The sequence below is a fragment of the Procambarus clarkii genome, chromosome 22, assembly GCF_040958095.1.
Source record: "Procambarus clarkii isolate CNS0578487 chromosome 22, FALCON_Pclarkii_2.0, whole genome shotgun sequence".
NCBI classification, from domain to species: domain Eukaryota; kingdom Metazoa; phylum Arthropoda; class Malacostraca; order Decapoda; family Cambaridae; genus Procambarus; species Procambarus clarkii.
This window is the reverse complement of record NC_091171.1, coordinates 39,396,377-39,412,443: the sequence shown is the minus strand read 5'-3', so window position 1 is coordinate 39,412,443 and position 16,067 is coordinate 39,396,377. Positions and strand designations below refer to the sequence as shown.

The following is a 16,067-nucleotide window of genomic DNA, read 5'->3' as shown; positions in this document are numbered from 1 at the left end:
TCTCTCTCTCTCTCTCTCTCTCTCTCTCTCTCTCTCTTTCTCTTTCTCTCTCTCTCTCTCTCTCTGTCTCTCTCTCTCTCTCTCTCTCTCTCTCTCTCTCTCTCTCTCTCTCTCTCTCTCTCTCTCTCTCTTTCTCTTTCTCTCTCTCTCTCTCTCTCTGTCTCTCTCTCTTTCTCTCTCTCTCTCTCTCTCTCTCTCTCTCTCTCTCTCTCTCTCTCTCTCTCTCTCTCTCTCTCTCTCTCTCTCTCTCTCTCCCCCCACTCTCTCTCTCTCCAGCTATATATATATCAAACGCTCCACAGAACAGAGAGTGCAGAACGAAGGAGAGAGGAAGAGGAAGAGGAAGGAGGAGGGGGACGGAAAGTGAACAGAATCACCAGTACACAACATCCAACAAACACAGTCTTCCAGGACTTTCTACCATGGCTGCTGAAGGAGGCTACGAAACCACTTTGTCACTCATTAAAATTTTCACCGGAAAAGGGGTAAATTTACTCCCGCTATTAAAAACAATGGGACAGCGAGAAGGCACTAAATTCTGAACTAATATGACAACTATTCCTTGCAAAATGCTGGAGAAAATAATCTGGAAGATCAGAATGAAGCTTTGTAGACTGCAATGTCATTAGAAAATGTTTCTCACAAAAGACTGCACTGACTTAGGGAGTACCCGACAGACATAAAACAAAGAGTCAGAGAGAGAGATGTCAAAGATGCAACAAACAGCTATTAGACTTCTTGTAAAAGGTGGAATATGAGACCAAATGTAATCATTACAAAGAATAAACATCTGCAAAGCAACAGAGAAAAACACTTTGACGTAAATGACATTCACAAGCCTCACTTAAACAAACTAACATCAGCAGCATATGAGTATGAGGTGAAAAGTGAACTTATTCTCACAATGACAGAAGAGAGAGAGAAGGATCAGAGGGGTCATGATTACTTCTTACAAAATACTCAGAGGAATAGACAAGGTGTAGAAGGACAGCATCTTTAAACTATATATAAACTAGTGCAAGAGGATGTAGGTGGAAACCGGAAACGCTATTTCTATTTACTTCATAACAATTTCATAACTTATTTCATAATTTCATAATTAATTCATAACTATTCTACTTCATAACTGGTCAAGTAGTTCTTATCTCTTAGGACTTATAACACTGTAGTGTTATAAGTGTTATAACACTTATAACTTTCACACCTGCCCAAAATATATTTTATTTCCACCTGCCAAAAACTGTTTTTCATCCAGTGCAAATCTCTGAATTTAACACTGACCAAAACTGTTTCACACTGTTCGAAACTGTTTCACACTGTTCGAAACTCTTTCACGCTGTTCAAAACTGTTTCACACTGTTCAAAACTATTTCATACTGTTCAAAACTGCTTCACACTGTTTAAAACTGCTTCACACTGTTCGAAACTGTTTCACAATGTTCAAAACTGTTTCACACTGTTCGAAACTGTTTCACACTGTTCGAAACTATTTCACAATGTTCAAAACTGTTTCACACTGTTCGAAACTGTTTCACAATGTTCAAAACTGTTTCACACTGTTCGAAACTGTTTCACATTGTTAAAAACTGTTTCACACACTGTTCAAATTTTTTCACACTGTTCAAAACTATGTTTTACATCCGGCCAAACATCTTTCACACCTGCCCCAAGATCACGCATTGTACACCAACCCCAAACTCAGCGTGACCCAAGAGTTCAATAATTAATGCTATTACACCTACCAAACTCACAAGTTTCAACCCTCCATGTCTAAGTCCCAGGACAGACTTAGCAGCTCAAGCTTCACTACCAGGACTTGGCAGTCTTCCCTTAAACTTGCTGAGATTGGCTAAGTTTAGAGTCGCTTCCTCTAACTTGGAGGATAAAACCCATGTGATTTTCACATTCAAAAGTTCCCTTTACACACAGAAATCTCAATTGCGTGGACAACTGCATCACGCAATTGTGATTTATGTGTGTAATGAAGTAAGGGCGAAGAGGGAGAACGGACTATTGACATAGCTCGAGTGCATGGGGGGGGAGTTGTGTAAAACCCTGGTTTGTCTCGGAGAGGCTGCAGGATCCAGTAAGTTCAGTAGAACTTCAGTTTCAACTCGTTTTGACCATGTCGTAGCTCAGTCGATTAAGGCAGCATCTGGGATGCTCTCGGACGCAGGTTCGAATCCTCGTCACGGCCTTTGTGGATTTGTTCAAGTTTCCTTTCTACCATAACCCGCAGTCTGTTGTATGACGTAACAGGAATCTTAAATGTCTGCTGTATTAGATGACAAGGATCGTCCACAGTCTGCTGTATGAGTTAATAATTCATACAACAGGCTGTTGTATGAAGTTTGTACAAATCTACGCAATTCAATGGAATAATTGCTTGCCGGAGTACAAGTAAAAAAAACCAATCATATCCCTCATCTACTGAAATCAAAATCAAATAGACCTCTTCAAAGCAATTTACTACAAAGATTCGCCACTCCTGACTTGATTATAATTCCTACTCAACAAGACCACTTTAAGTGAATAAATAAATAATAAATAAGTGAATAAAGACCACTTTAAATCCCAAACAGAGGAGCTCATAAGACAGCAGATTCATCTCAGAACTCATCCAACCAGAATTTGCCAAATGTCCCGATGTCAATTCTCATTCGCCTTTGATACGATATTAAAAAAATAGAGTCTTCTCTCACAACATTTTTTTGGGGCTACCGGGTCAGACCTTTCAACTAGTTTCGTTAAGATACATCGTCTAACAACGTTGTTCGTGTTCTGCCTAGTTAACTCACCCACATCCTGACTGATAACATGTCACTTTGAACACAACCCTTTGAGGAAGGAGGATTGTGTTCATTTTCCTTAACGTGATAGGAAAAATGGGAGGTAGAGAAACAAATGAAGGGGGGGGGGAGGGGTAGGAGAGAAGAGAGAGGAGAGAGAAGTGAGGGAGAGTGGAGGGAGGTGAGGGAGATATTTAGGGGAGGAAGAAGGTTTGGCAAGAGAAGGGGGAAAGGAAATAGCTTCAATACGAGACAAACGACAGATCGTGCACACACACAGAGCATACAGCCCCCGCTCCTGTGCCGGGTAAGTCCACTACGGGCTCACCATAGCCCGTGCTACTTGCAACTTTTTGTTCCCAGTAGCTGAATCTAAAACAACAAACATAAGAACAAAGGAAACTTTGTTCTTTGGTATCTTTTAATGGACCTATCAAAGGTAACTTTGATAGGTCCATTAAAAATTGAGAGAGGTCAAATAACGGATAATGACAAGGAGATGAGTAGTATTTTTAATAAATATTTTATATCTATATTTACTAAAGAGGAACTTAACAATATGCCTTCAGCCGAACAAGTCTATGTGGGTGGGGATGAGGACAGGTTGACTAGTTCAGCAGTTACCAGGGAGGATGTTCTTAAACAAATAGTAAAACTAAAACCAAACAAATCCCCAGGGCCAGATGAAGTGTTTGCCAGGGTGCTTAAAGAATGCAAAGAGGAGCTTTCCCTGTTACCGAACCAGTATTTACCCAAGTCTTTCCTAAATCTAAACTTATCCAATTTATACCCATTGTTTCGTGTTCTGTCTTGTGTTGATACTTTTAATACACTATAAATATCCCCTTTATTATGTTCATTTATCCACTTGTAAACCTCTATCATGTCACCCTTTAACTCTTCTCCTTTCCAGTGAATGCAATTTAGGTATGTATGCATGTATTTGGTATGTATACATGTATTTTGTATGTATGCATGTATTTGTGACTGTTGGCCCAGAAACAAGTTAGCCGATTTGCGCAGCAAGACTAGGATTCCCGAGGTCCGGGAACGATCAACTCATTAATATAGTGGCCAGCATTTACCATGTCAATTCCTCTGAGAATTTTGTAGGTAGTGATCATGTCTCCTCGAGCTCACCTGTCTTCCAGCGACATGAAGTGCATTTCACTCAGCCTATCCTCGTAATTCATGCCTCTTAGTTCTTGGAATAGACTAGTGGCATGCCTCTGAACTGTATTCACCTAGTTGTGCTTGCGCGGGTTGAGCTCTACTCTTTAGACCCGCCTTTCAACTGTCAATCAATCAATCAACTTTTTTTTACACACCACACACACACACACATTCCCAGGAAGCAGACCGTAACAGCTGTCTAACTCCCAGGTACCTATTTACTGCTAAGTGAACAGGCGCACCAGTGGCGAAAGAAACTGCCCATTTCTTTCTGCCTCGGTCGGGAGTCGAACCCGGGCCATTAGAACTACAACCCCCGAGCGCTGTCCACTCAGCCGCGAGGCCCCATGTGTATATGTGTGTGTCATTGACAATATATACCCCCTTATCCCCCCCGCCCCCTGTCCCTAACAGCCCATCTGAGTATGTGTACATTGAGACAGTTAATACGCTTGTGTGTAGAGAGAGAGAGAGAGAGAGAGAGAGAGAGAGAGAGAGAGAGAGAGAGAGAGAGAGAGAGAGAGAGAGAGAGAGAGAGAGAGAGAGAGAGAGAGAGAGAGAGAGAGAGAGAGAGAGAGAGTGTTGTCAAAATGGCATCGCTCCAATATTTTCCCGGGCCACCGGCAGATTACCTGGCCACGGTCCACATGTGAGCTACACACAATTCAGAGACAAAGTGCAAGCTCTTTCTCCTGGTTCAAAAAGATACAAGGGGCACCCATTAAGAACAAAGGACTTCTGTGGTGCCATATATATATATATATATATATATATATATATATATATATATATATATATATATATATATATATATATATATATATGTGTGTGTGTGTGTGTGTGTGTGTGTGTGTGTGTGTGTGTGTGTGTGTGTGTGTGTGTTGTGTTTTGTTGTTGTTCATGCTTCTTCTGTTGTTATTGTTGATAATATTGGATGAAAATTATCAGAAGCGATATTTACTTTGTAAATGTAAATTTACTTTTAATTTACCTATAGAAAACTGATTGTCAAAGGTGCCTTTACGTTAATTTTCACCAATTTTTAATATTCTCGCATAAACATTTTCAGGATATGACGTTATATTTTCATTTGTATAAGAACACAATAAACATAGGCACACTTTTTCACTATTGAGGCTAACTGCTCAACCATTTACAACGAACAAACGAATGATCAAATTGCAGAAACTCGCAATGAGTGAGAAATCATCATAATTAGGGGACTACGCTATATAAAGTCAAGAACAGAGTTCCTACATTAATGCTTTACAAAGTCTGCTATTCACAAATGGTATATAATTGTGCAGAGGAGGAGTCACAATAACGTGGCTGAAATATGTTGACCAGATCACACACTAGAGAGTGAAGGGACGACGACGACGACGTTTCGGTCCGTCCTGGACCATTCTCAAGTCCAGGACGGACCGAAACGTCGTCGTCCCTTCACTTTCTAGTCTGTGGGTTGGTCAATGTAGATAATTGTACTCGGAGGGCAAATATCCTGGATTTGACTGTAACTACTAAATGAGTAGTTAGTAAATAATGTAATTAAGTGTGAGGACTACTGCTCAAGTGATCCTTGCTATAAAACTGTTAATATCAAAATAAATAAACGTGTGTTGAACGTGTCAAGGTTAGAGATTTTATTTCATGCGATATCCAACTATCATATAATATATCAAACCATCTATCGATCTATTTATCCGTCTATTTAATCATCTATCCATCCATCTACTGTCTTTGACTCTGCGTCTGTCTTTAAGTCTGTGTGTGTGTGTGTCTCTCTCTCTGTGTCTCTGTCTGTCTCAGTGTGTCGCTGTATTTGTCTATTTGTCTAACGAGTGGGAGGTCGACATTAACAACAGGTGACACAATACTGACTAAACGAATCGAGCTAAATGAAGCAACAGTTCCAAACTGTGTTTTGAAGCCACACACACACACGTGTTTCAATAAAGTTGTGATATAATGTATATATATATATATATTTAGATATTACATATAATATTAAACAAGTTACCGCACCTAAACAGCATAGCATCAGGATCGGTTATACACCGGCATGTTATGAGAGTATAAGGTGTTGAAAGAGGATCTTGTGTGTGGATACACAGCTGTTGAAGAGGTTTCACACCGGACATTGGAAGCTGCAAATGGGATTCCGCTCCATTAAAGAGAATTTGATTGTCCAAAGTGACGCCCTGTAATTTGTTCCTTGTGTTGCTCCTTGAGAATTCTTTTTTGACCCTTTTAGTGGTGATTGTGGGAGAGAAGAGAATAGGGAAATAGGAGAGGAAACAAAGAGGATGAGGAGGAGGAGGACAACTGGAATGTGTTTACCTATTAGTATTTACTTAACAGTGTCTATGGGAAGGGAAGTCTAGCTCCTTACCTGGAACGTACCTGCATAGAGACGGTTGCGAGAGTTTTTCTACTGGCCGAATACGGTCTTATTTGCATTTTACATTATCCACTTATGTCCTCTAGTCCTACTTTCTTTCAAGAGGCTGGTCTTGTTCACCTGTGTGATCCCTGTATGTTGCGATCATGTCCCCTTTGTCTTCTCTCCTCCTTGCTTGTGAGGCCGCGTTCCCTTAACCTGTCTTCAGAGTTCAGTCCTCTTAGCTCCGGCACCAAGCTTGCTGCGTACATTTGTACTTTTTCCAGTTTGGTTTTGTGCTTCACAAGTGCGGATTCCAGACCGGTGCTGCATATTCCAGTATTGGTGTAACAAAAGACTGGGTAGATTGGATTGAAAGATGCCTGGATTAGGTTCCTAAACGACGCTCTAATATTTGTCAACGTCCCATTTCCCAAGTCCCATTTCCCAAGTCCCATTTCACAAGTCCCATTTCCCAAGTCCCATTTCACAAATCCCATTTCCCAAGTCCCATTTCACAAGTCCCATTTCCCAAGTCCCATTTCCCAAGTCCCATTTCACAAGTCCAATTTCCCAAGTCCCATTTCCCAAGTCCCATTTCACAAGTCCCATTTCCCAAGTCCCATTTCACAAGTCCCATTTCCCAAGTCCCATTTCCCAAGCCCCATTTCACAAGTCCCATTTCCCAAGTCCCATTTCACAAGTCCCATTTCCCAAGTCCCATTTCCCAAGTCCCATTTCACAAGTCCCATTTCCCAAGTCCCATTTCCCAAGTCCCATTTCACAAGTCCCATTTCCCAAGTCCCATTTCACAAGTCCCATGTCATGCTGATTTTTTGTAAAGATCTTCTAAAATCTCTTGTTGAGTTCCCCATACATCTCCTTGTAGTTTCCCTGTGAGAAGTTTCTTGTTGTGTTCCTCCTAAGGTGACTATAGAACAGCTTTGGTTGCTCCTTGGCTTTCCCAGCACCGTTGTTTTTACAAATTACTTTTCAACTTCCCTCTTGACTTGGGTGAACTCCTTTCTGGATCTGCTAATTGTCTCTCTATTGTTCTCCATTCTTAGTTGCTTTGTAATTTTCCAGGCTTTTCCAGTACCTTCCAGAACACCATCAACCCACCTCCTAGCCCACCACCACCTCCTACCCCACTATCAACCCACCTCCTAGCCACCATGAACCCACCTCCCAGCCCACCACCACCTCCTACCCCACTATCAACCCACCTCCTAGCCCACTATCAGCCCACCTCCCAGCCCACCACCACCTCCTACCCCACTATCAACCCACCTCCTAGCCACCATCAACCCACCTCCTAGCCACCATCAACCCACCTCCCAGCCCACTATCAACCCACCTCCTAGCCACCATCAACCCACCTCCTAGCCACCATCAACCCACCTCCCAGCCCACCACCACCTCCCAGCCCATAAACCAAACCCTACAGCCAAACAAGGCAGTTCCTGATCTCTCCTCCACCAATCAGGGTGCTTCACGCTCGCCTAATTCCATTACCTGAACAACTTATGGTCGACATTCTTGAAAATAAACCCATCACCTGCGGTGAAAAAGACCTTGATTGTGAGAAGATTTCATTCCCAGCTTCTCCATGTTGACCTAACCAACTTTAGGGTTGTTATAATGTTTTAATACGACTGATTATATTCAACCAACATTTCTGAATGGAGTTTGAGGCTTAATGGCTTTCATAAGACATTTTTTTAATTGAAGTTTTCTCGGTGATTTTTTGTTTTTCGGTTTTGATTTCGAGGATTTGATAAGAGTTTAATTGTTATCGCTTCATTATATCGTTATATTTTTGAGGGTATTTAGACTATATTGGTTAAAGTTGAGCTTATGTGCTTTTTACGCAGAAGAATTAAGTTTTTTTAAGCTTTTTAAGCTGAAGAATTAACTTTTATTGTTTGCAAAGTAATTGTTCGTGTGTTTGAATATATTTAAGTTGCTTTGGTCAAGCTACTTTTCACATAACATTAAAAAGTAAACTGTTAACGGAATTAACAGTTTATGACGTTATTATTAACTGTTAACGGAACATAATAACGTCACAGAGTTATAATATTGGGTAAGGTATCTAACTTTGTGCCCGGGTCCAGGCGGGGGAAGGCCGATGTCCTGGAGACATCAGAACTTTACAAGTGCTTCCTTCAGCTGCTGAAGTCCCTCTGGTGGATCCACTGAGCCCCATGACGGAGCATGGGGAGGATCCTGAACCCTTGACGGAACATGGAGAGGATCCTGAGCCTTTGACGGAGCATGGGGAGGATCCTGAGCCCTTGACGGAGCATGGGGAGGATCCTGAGCCCTTGACGGAGCATGGGGAGGATCCTGAGCCCTTGACGGAGCATGGGGAGGATTCTGAGCCCTTGACGGAGCATAGGGAGGATTCTGAGCCCTTGACGGAGCATGGGGAGGATCCTGAGCCCTTGACGGAGCATGGGGAGGATTCTGAGCCCTTGACGGAGCATGGGGAGGATCCTGAGCCCTTGACGGAGCATGGGGAGGATTCTGAGCCCTTGACGGAGCATGGGGAGGATCCTGAACCCTTGATGGAACATGGGGAGGATCCTGAGCCCTTGACGGAACATGGGGAGGATCCTGAACCCTTGACGGAGCATGGGGGAGATCCTGAACCCTTGACGGAGCATGGGGAGGATCCTGAACCCTTGACGGAGCATGGGGGAGATCCTGAACCCTTGACGGAGCATGGGGAGGATCCTGAACCCTTGACGGAGCATGGGGGAGATCCTGAACCCTTGACGGAGCATGGGGAGGATCCTGAGCCCTTGACGGAACATGAGGAGGATCCTAAACCCTTGACGGATCATGGGGAGGATCCTGAACCCTTGACAGAGCATGGGGAGGATCCTAAACCCTTGACGGAGCATGGGGAGGATCCTGAACCCTTGACAGAGCATGGGGAGGATCTTAAACCCTTGACGGAGCATGGGGAGGATCCTGAACCCTTGACGGAGCATGGGGAGGATCCTCAGCCCTTGACGGAGCATAGGGGGGATCTTGAGCCCTTGACGGAGCATGGGGAGGATCCTGAACCTTGACAGAGCATGGGGAGGATCCTGAACCCTTGACGGAGCATGGGGAGGATCCTGAACCCTTGACGGAGCATGGGGAGGATCCTCAGCCCTTGACGGAGCATAGGGGGGATCTTGAGCCCTTGACGGAGCATGGGGAGGATCCTGAACCTTGACAGAGCATGGGGAGGATCCTGAACCATTGACGGGTTTAGGATCCCATCACACTTACACCCAAGTATAAGGTCTTGTATGTGGTATAAGGTATACCCAAGTGTAAGGAGTCTGTTGACAGCTGGATGAGTGTTTGATGTGTAGTGCTTCAGGTATGTCAGATCTTCTATTGTCCTTGTCTCTGTCAATTATTTCGGTGCTGTTAATAAAGTTATCTATTGTGTGGGAAAAAAACCCAGTTGATTGACAGTTGAGAGGCGAGACCAAAGAGCCAGAGCTCAACCCCCGCGAGCACAACTAGGTGAGTACCCACACACACACACACACACACACACACACACACACACACACACACACACACACACACACACACACACACACCTCCAGAGACGCCTGTCATCGACTTGTGGAGTCAGCTTCCAATATTGGCTAGCGTCTGCCAGGCCGCTCAAGTTGGTAAGGTGGAGGATAAGTCATAAATCATCTCAAGGTACATAGCCACGCGGTAATGTAAACACTCAAAGCGAGGGAGAGAGTGTGTGTGTGTGTGTATGCTCGCAAACTCCTTAAATTTAATTCTGCCCCGAGGGGGGAGTTTATTGGGCAGCGCCACTCATCTTGCGAGTGGACACACCGCCATAGCAGCATGTACAACACTCCCCAAAAGGAAGAAAACCCGCTGGGTTGTTCATCCTTGTAATCACTGCGTTACTGTACTACCATAGACCACCTTCCAATGAGTGTGTGTATGCCTTGGGCTCTATATATAGAGTCATCGTGACCCTTACTGTTTGTCCTCTCATATCCGGGTCAGGTCACCACAGCGCCCCTGGTAACGTGGGGTTCACATATCTTCCTATCACTCAAAGGGCAACCTGTCCTCTCACTTAATACGTCATATTTCTGACGGAATCAATCATATCCGTTTTCAAATGCGACGGATTAGGGCAAAATAACCGATCGTAATGTCGACGTTTTCTATGCCTCGGCTTCGATATGTTAGGTGGGTTGGTTGGGTTTGTTACGTTGTTGGGCTGGACCAATTACGAAGCCTGTCCATCTGTCCTTAATCATGGCGGCTTCGCTAACAATCGTTAAACAGTTAACGAGCTCCGAGGCACTGTACGAGGTTGTTAATAAAAATAATAAGCCTTAGGTTGTAAAGGTTCCAAGCTCGTAAACTGTTTACTAAATGTAAACCGAGCTACCATAAGTGTTGAAAGATATTTCGTAAGTAGTTGCGTAAATGGTTGATGAATCATGCCTCCTGGTCGTAAGCACTACCTCGCAGAACAATTTGGGTTTGGTAGTTTGTTCGGTATTCAGTCAACAGTTACCAAGTCCGACGAGGTTGTTCAACAACAACAACAACAATATCCTTGAGATAAGGACGACCTCGAAGCCCTCTACAGCTGGTCAACTGTTCAGCAAATATCAACAAAAGCCACCAAGATGGAGATGAGAGATGCAGAGATCTCACAAGTACCTTTTGTGGGTCCTGTATCCGGTCAGATATGAGCCAGATCATATCTGGTCTTATAAGTCAGCATCTTCACAGTAAACTTATCTGCCATACTCTTTGCCCCTCCCCCCCCCCATCTCTCTAACAGCATCCAAAACAGCAGTCTTCGGTCGCTGGATAAGGATTTAGGATAGGCTGGAGGAAAGGAATGGTGGCCAAGCACTTGTGGACCGTCGGGGGATTGAACGCCGACCTGCAAGAAGTGAGACCGTCGCTTTACAGTTTCCATGACAGGAGATAATACCATTTAACACATCTGTATACTACTGGACGTCCAAAGACGATCATATAGAACCCATATTAAAACCAAATATAAAACTACTTCTTCACAGACTACCAGAACTACCCTTCACAGGCTAATTACTCTTCACGGATTAACTAACTTCACGGATGCTATATTAAGTTGGATTAGGGTATGGTTATACCGACGGAAACAAGGAGTTAGTATAAATGGATTTAAGCCAGGTTGTTTCCTGGCTTAACTTGATATAATTCCTTGATATAAATGGATTTAAGCCAGGTTGATTCCTGGCTTAACTTGATATAATTCCTCGATATAAATGGAGTTAAGCCAGGTTGATTCCTGGCTTAACTTGATATAATTCCTTGATATAAATGGAGTTAAGCCAGGTTAAACTCCACCACATGGGGTCACTGTGAAAACTCAAGACGGTCTCACCTTACACCTCTCTCTCTCTCTCTCTCTCTCTCTCTCTCTCTCTCTCTCTCTCTCTCTCTCTCTCTCTCTCTCTCTCTCTCTCTCTCTCTACTTCCTCCATCTCGATTCAGGTTGACCACTTGCTCCCTACTCTGGCTCAACCTCGAGAGGGGACAATACTGTCACTCTCTCACCGACGATTCCTCCCACAGTCTGAACCCTCTGCCTCCATTCACAAGCAGGATCTACCTTACCTCACAACCTTACCAAGATGAGTTCCGGAGATAGTTTATGCATATCTGGTGCCGATCAACCCGGGACCACAAGCCATCCCTCCAGAGACTTGTAACATTAACTACAGCAACTACAAGGGTTTACAAGCCTCAAGCATTCATCCTCACTTCCACCAAGAGAAATTGTTCCCATCTTGTAATTCCTGGCCACAGAGGAAGTCACACCACACTGGAGACAATGTTATTAATTATCCAGCGAGCCGACAGGTGTCCAGGTGTTGCGTTCCGCTGATACCTGGAGATCGCACGCACGCACACACACACGCACACACACACGCACTTACTCACGCACACACACACACACGTGCGCACATAGCTGATCTGTTGGCCATGAAGACAATAGCTTTATAGTGGGTAATGGAGGGCTTGGGGGAGTAGAAGAACTCTCAGAACCCCATCCAGGTACAATCCAGGTACAGGTACAACAACATGGCCGCTACACAAAGTGAGGCAGCAGAGCTCTGAAAGACTGAGAGGGAGCAGCATCTCTCAGACCCGGTCAATGACAGTAATAAGTAAGCGATGCTAACGGTCCGACTTCTTTTAAGGGTTCACCATAGCCCGTGCTACCTGGAACTTTTTTGTTCCAGGTAGCGAATCTTGAACAACAACAAAACCAGCGTCTCTGTATCTATCTATCTGTCTATCTGTCTGTCTCTTCGGGTTCTCCGTTTGCCTGTCCATCACTCTGTCCACCTTTCCGGGCTGGCTGTCTGCCTGTCTGCTTTTATATAAAACTGTTTTTAATACGGTTGGGACACCAGCCCGTCCTCCTAAGGTTTCCCAGCGTCAAGAAGACAGGCAATGTAACGTAGTCTCTCCTAACCTACCAGAGGACCCAAAACAGAAAACGGGACAGTACGTCACTTTCGCTACCCGCTTCAATTTTTCTAGTACGATAATTTTTGGCCGTATGGAACGGCATACGTGCAAAATGCGACGTTCTTTGTAGGAGGACAGGTTCGTGTGTGTGTGTGTGTGTGTGTGTGTGTGTGTGTGTGTGTGTGTGTGTGTGTGTGTGTGTGTGTGTGTGTGTGTGTGTGTGTGTGTGTACTCACCTATTTGTGCTTGCTGGGGTTGAGCTCGGGCTCTTTGGTCCCGCCTCTCAACCGTCAATCAACTGGTGTACAGATTCCTGAGCCTATTGGGCTCTATCATATCTACACTTGAAACTGTGTACTCACCTATTTGTACTCACCTATTTGTGCTTGCGGGGGTTGAGCTTTGGCTCTTTGGTCCCGCCTCTCAACTGTCAATCAACTGGTGTACAGATTCCTGAGCCTACTGGGCTCTATCATATCTACATTTAAAACTGTGTATGGAGTCAGCCTCCACCACATCACTGCCTAATGCATTCCATCCGTTAACTACTCTGACACTAAAAAAGTTCCTTCTAACGTCTCTGTGGCTCATGTGAGTACTCAGTTTCCACCTGTGTCCCCTTGTTCGCGTCCCACCAGTGTTGAATAGTTTATCTTTGTTTACCCGGTCGATTCCTCTGAGGATTTTGTAGGTTGTGATCATGTCTCCCCTTACTCTTCTGTCTTCCAGTGTCGTAAGGTGCATTTCCCGCAGCCTTTCCTCGTAACTCATGCCTCTTAATTCTGGGACTAGTCTAGTGGCATACCTTTGGACTTTTTCCAGCTTCGTCTTGTGCTTGACAAGGTACGGGCTCCATGCTGGGGCCGCATACTCCAGGATTGGTCTTACATATGTGGTGTACAAGATTCTGAATGATTCCTTACACAGGTTCCTGAACGCTGTTCTGATGTTAGCCAGCCTCGCATATGCCGCAGACGTTATTCTTTTTATGTGGGCTTCAGGAGACAGGTTTGGTGTGATATCAACTCCTAGATCTTTCTCTCTGTTCGTTTCATTAAGTACTTCATCTCCTATTCTGTATCCTGTGTTTGGCCTCCTATTTCCACCACCTAGTTTCATTACTTTGCATTTACTCGGGTTGAACTTCAACAGCCATTTGTTGGACCATTCACTCAGTCTGTCTAGGTCATCTTGTAGCCTCCTACTATCGTCCTCAGTTTCAATCCTCCTCATAATTTTTGCATCATCGGCAAACATTGAGAGAAACGATTCTATACCCTCTGGAAGATCATTTACATATATCAGAAACAGTATAGGTCCAAGGACTGACCCCTGCGGTACTCCACTCGTAACGTCTCGCCAATCTGAGACCTCACCCCTCACACTGACTCGTTGTCTCCTGTTACTTAGGTACTCCTGTATCCAACGGAGTACCTTCCCTTTCACTCCAGCCTGCATCTCCAGTTTTTTCACTAACCTCTTGTGTGGCACTGTGTCAAAGGCTTTCTGACAATCCAAAAATATGCAGTCTGCCCACCCTTCTCTTTCTTGCCTTATTTTTGTTGCCTGGTCGTAGAATTCAAGTAACCCTGTGAGGCAGGACCTGCCATCCCTGAATCCATGTTGATGCTGTGTTACAAAGTTCTTTCGCTCCAGATGTTCCACTAGCTTTCTTCGCACAATCTTCTCCATCAACTTGCATGGTATGCAGGTTAGGGACACTGGTCTGTAATTCAGTGCCTCCTGTCTATCCCCTTTCTTGTATATCGGGACTACGTTAGCTGCTTTCCAAATTTCTGGCAGTTCCCCTGTTGCCAGTGATTTGTTATACACCATGGAGAGCGGGAGGCACAGTTCTTCTGCTCCTTCCTTTAGTATCCAAGGGGAGATTCCATCTGGACCTATAGCCTTTGTCACATCCAATTCTAGTAAACACTTCCTTACTTCCCCGCTGGTAATCTCAAACTCTTCCAGTGGTTCCTGGTTAGCTATTCCCTCTCTTATCTCTGGGATTTCTCCTTGCTCCAAGGTGAAGACCTCCTGGAATTTCTTATTCAGTTCCTCACACACTTCCTTGTCGTTTGTAGTGAATCCTTCTGCCCCTAACCTTAATTTCATAACCTGTTCCTTTACTGTTGTTTTTCTCCTGATGTGGCTATGCAGCAATTTAGGCTGAGTCTTTGCCTTGCTTGCGATGTCATTTTCGTATTGTCTTTCTGCCTCTCTTCTCATCCTAACATATTCATTCCTGTGTGTGTGTGTGTGTGTGTGTGTGTGTGTGGGTACTCACCTAGTTGTGCTTGCGGGGGGTTGAGCTTTGTTTCTGTAATTGGTCCCGCCTTTCAACTGTCAATCAACTGGTGCGTGCGTGTATGTGCGTATGTTTGCTGGCCGTTCACATCACCTACCAGCCATTCCATACGGATATTAACCAACCAGTCATCCCATCAGGTTGCCAATCTTCCAGTCAAACGATCAGACTGCCCATCTGCCGGCGTTTGATTACCTTCCTATTGGCGCCTGTAAACACAGGATCATTGTGCGCCAACAATGGTCCGGTGTAAACAAGAGTGCCAACAGTGCCAACAATTCATGATCGGCGTCGCAAAAAAGACCAATTTTAAGTCCGAGGAAAATCTGCCGTAGTGTTGACATGACGCTGTGAGGACGTGTCGTGGTGGTGCGTCGTCGTGGTTGTGCGTCGTCGTGGTGGTGCGTCGTCGTGGTTGTGCGTCGTCGTGGTGGTGCGTCGTCGTGGTGGTGCGTCGTCGTGGTGGTGCGTCGTACGACATCTTCAACACCACCACCACCCCCCCAGCCACCAGCCACCACCACCCCCCCCAGCCACCAGCCACCACCACCACAACAGCGGGCCAAGTACCATCTTGTGGTGAAGTGGTTCACCTTGAACACAGAACAAAAACGGTTCAGTACTGCTCGAGACGACGACGTAGATTCCTGCTAAATATAAACTACTTTTTTCCCCCTTCATCTTTATTCATTGTGTGCACGCCACACCCCCCACACCCCCCTTCCGTGCCTTTCGTGCACGCCACACCCCCCACACCCCCCTTCCGTGCCTCTCGTGCACGCCACACCCCCCACACCCCCCTTCCGTGCCTCTCGTGCACGCCCCCTCCCCCCTTACCTCTCTGTGACAGTGTGTGGGGGGGGGGGGAAGATGTGTGGAAAGGTGTGTTTCT

General features: G+C 44.9%; 1 protein-coding gene across 1 annotated transcript; it reads left to right on the top strand.

The window, feature by feature from the left end:
* Positions 1-8,549: 8,549 nt before the first annotated feature.
* Positions 8,550-9,422, top strand: LOC123749926 (glutamine-rich protein 2-like). Its single transcript, XM_045732048.2, has one exon. The coding sequence runs from the start codon at positions 8,550-8,552 to the stop codon at positions 9,420-9,422; it is 873 nt and encodes a 290-aa protein (XP_045588004.2).
* The last annotated feature ends 6,645 nt before the right edge of the window (positions 9,423-16,067 follow it).

Coding starts and splice junctions, on each gene's coding strand:
- LOC123749926 (XM_045732048.2), top strand. CDS start 8,550: ATGACGGAGCATGGGGAGGATCCTGAACCCTTGACGGAACATGGAGAG.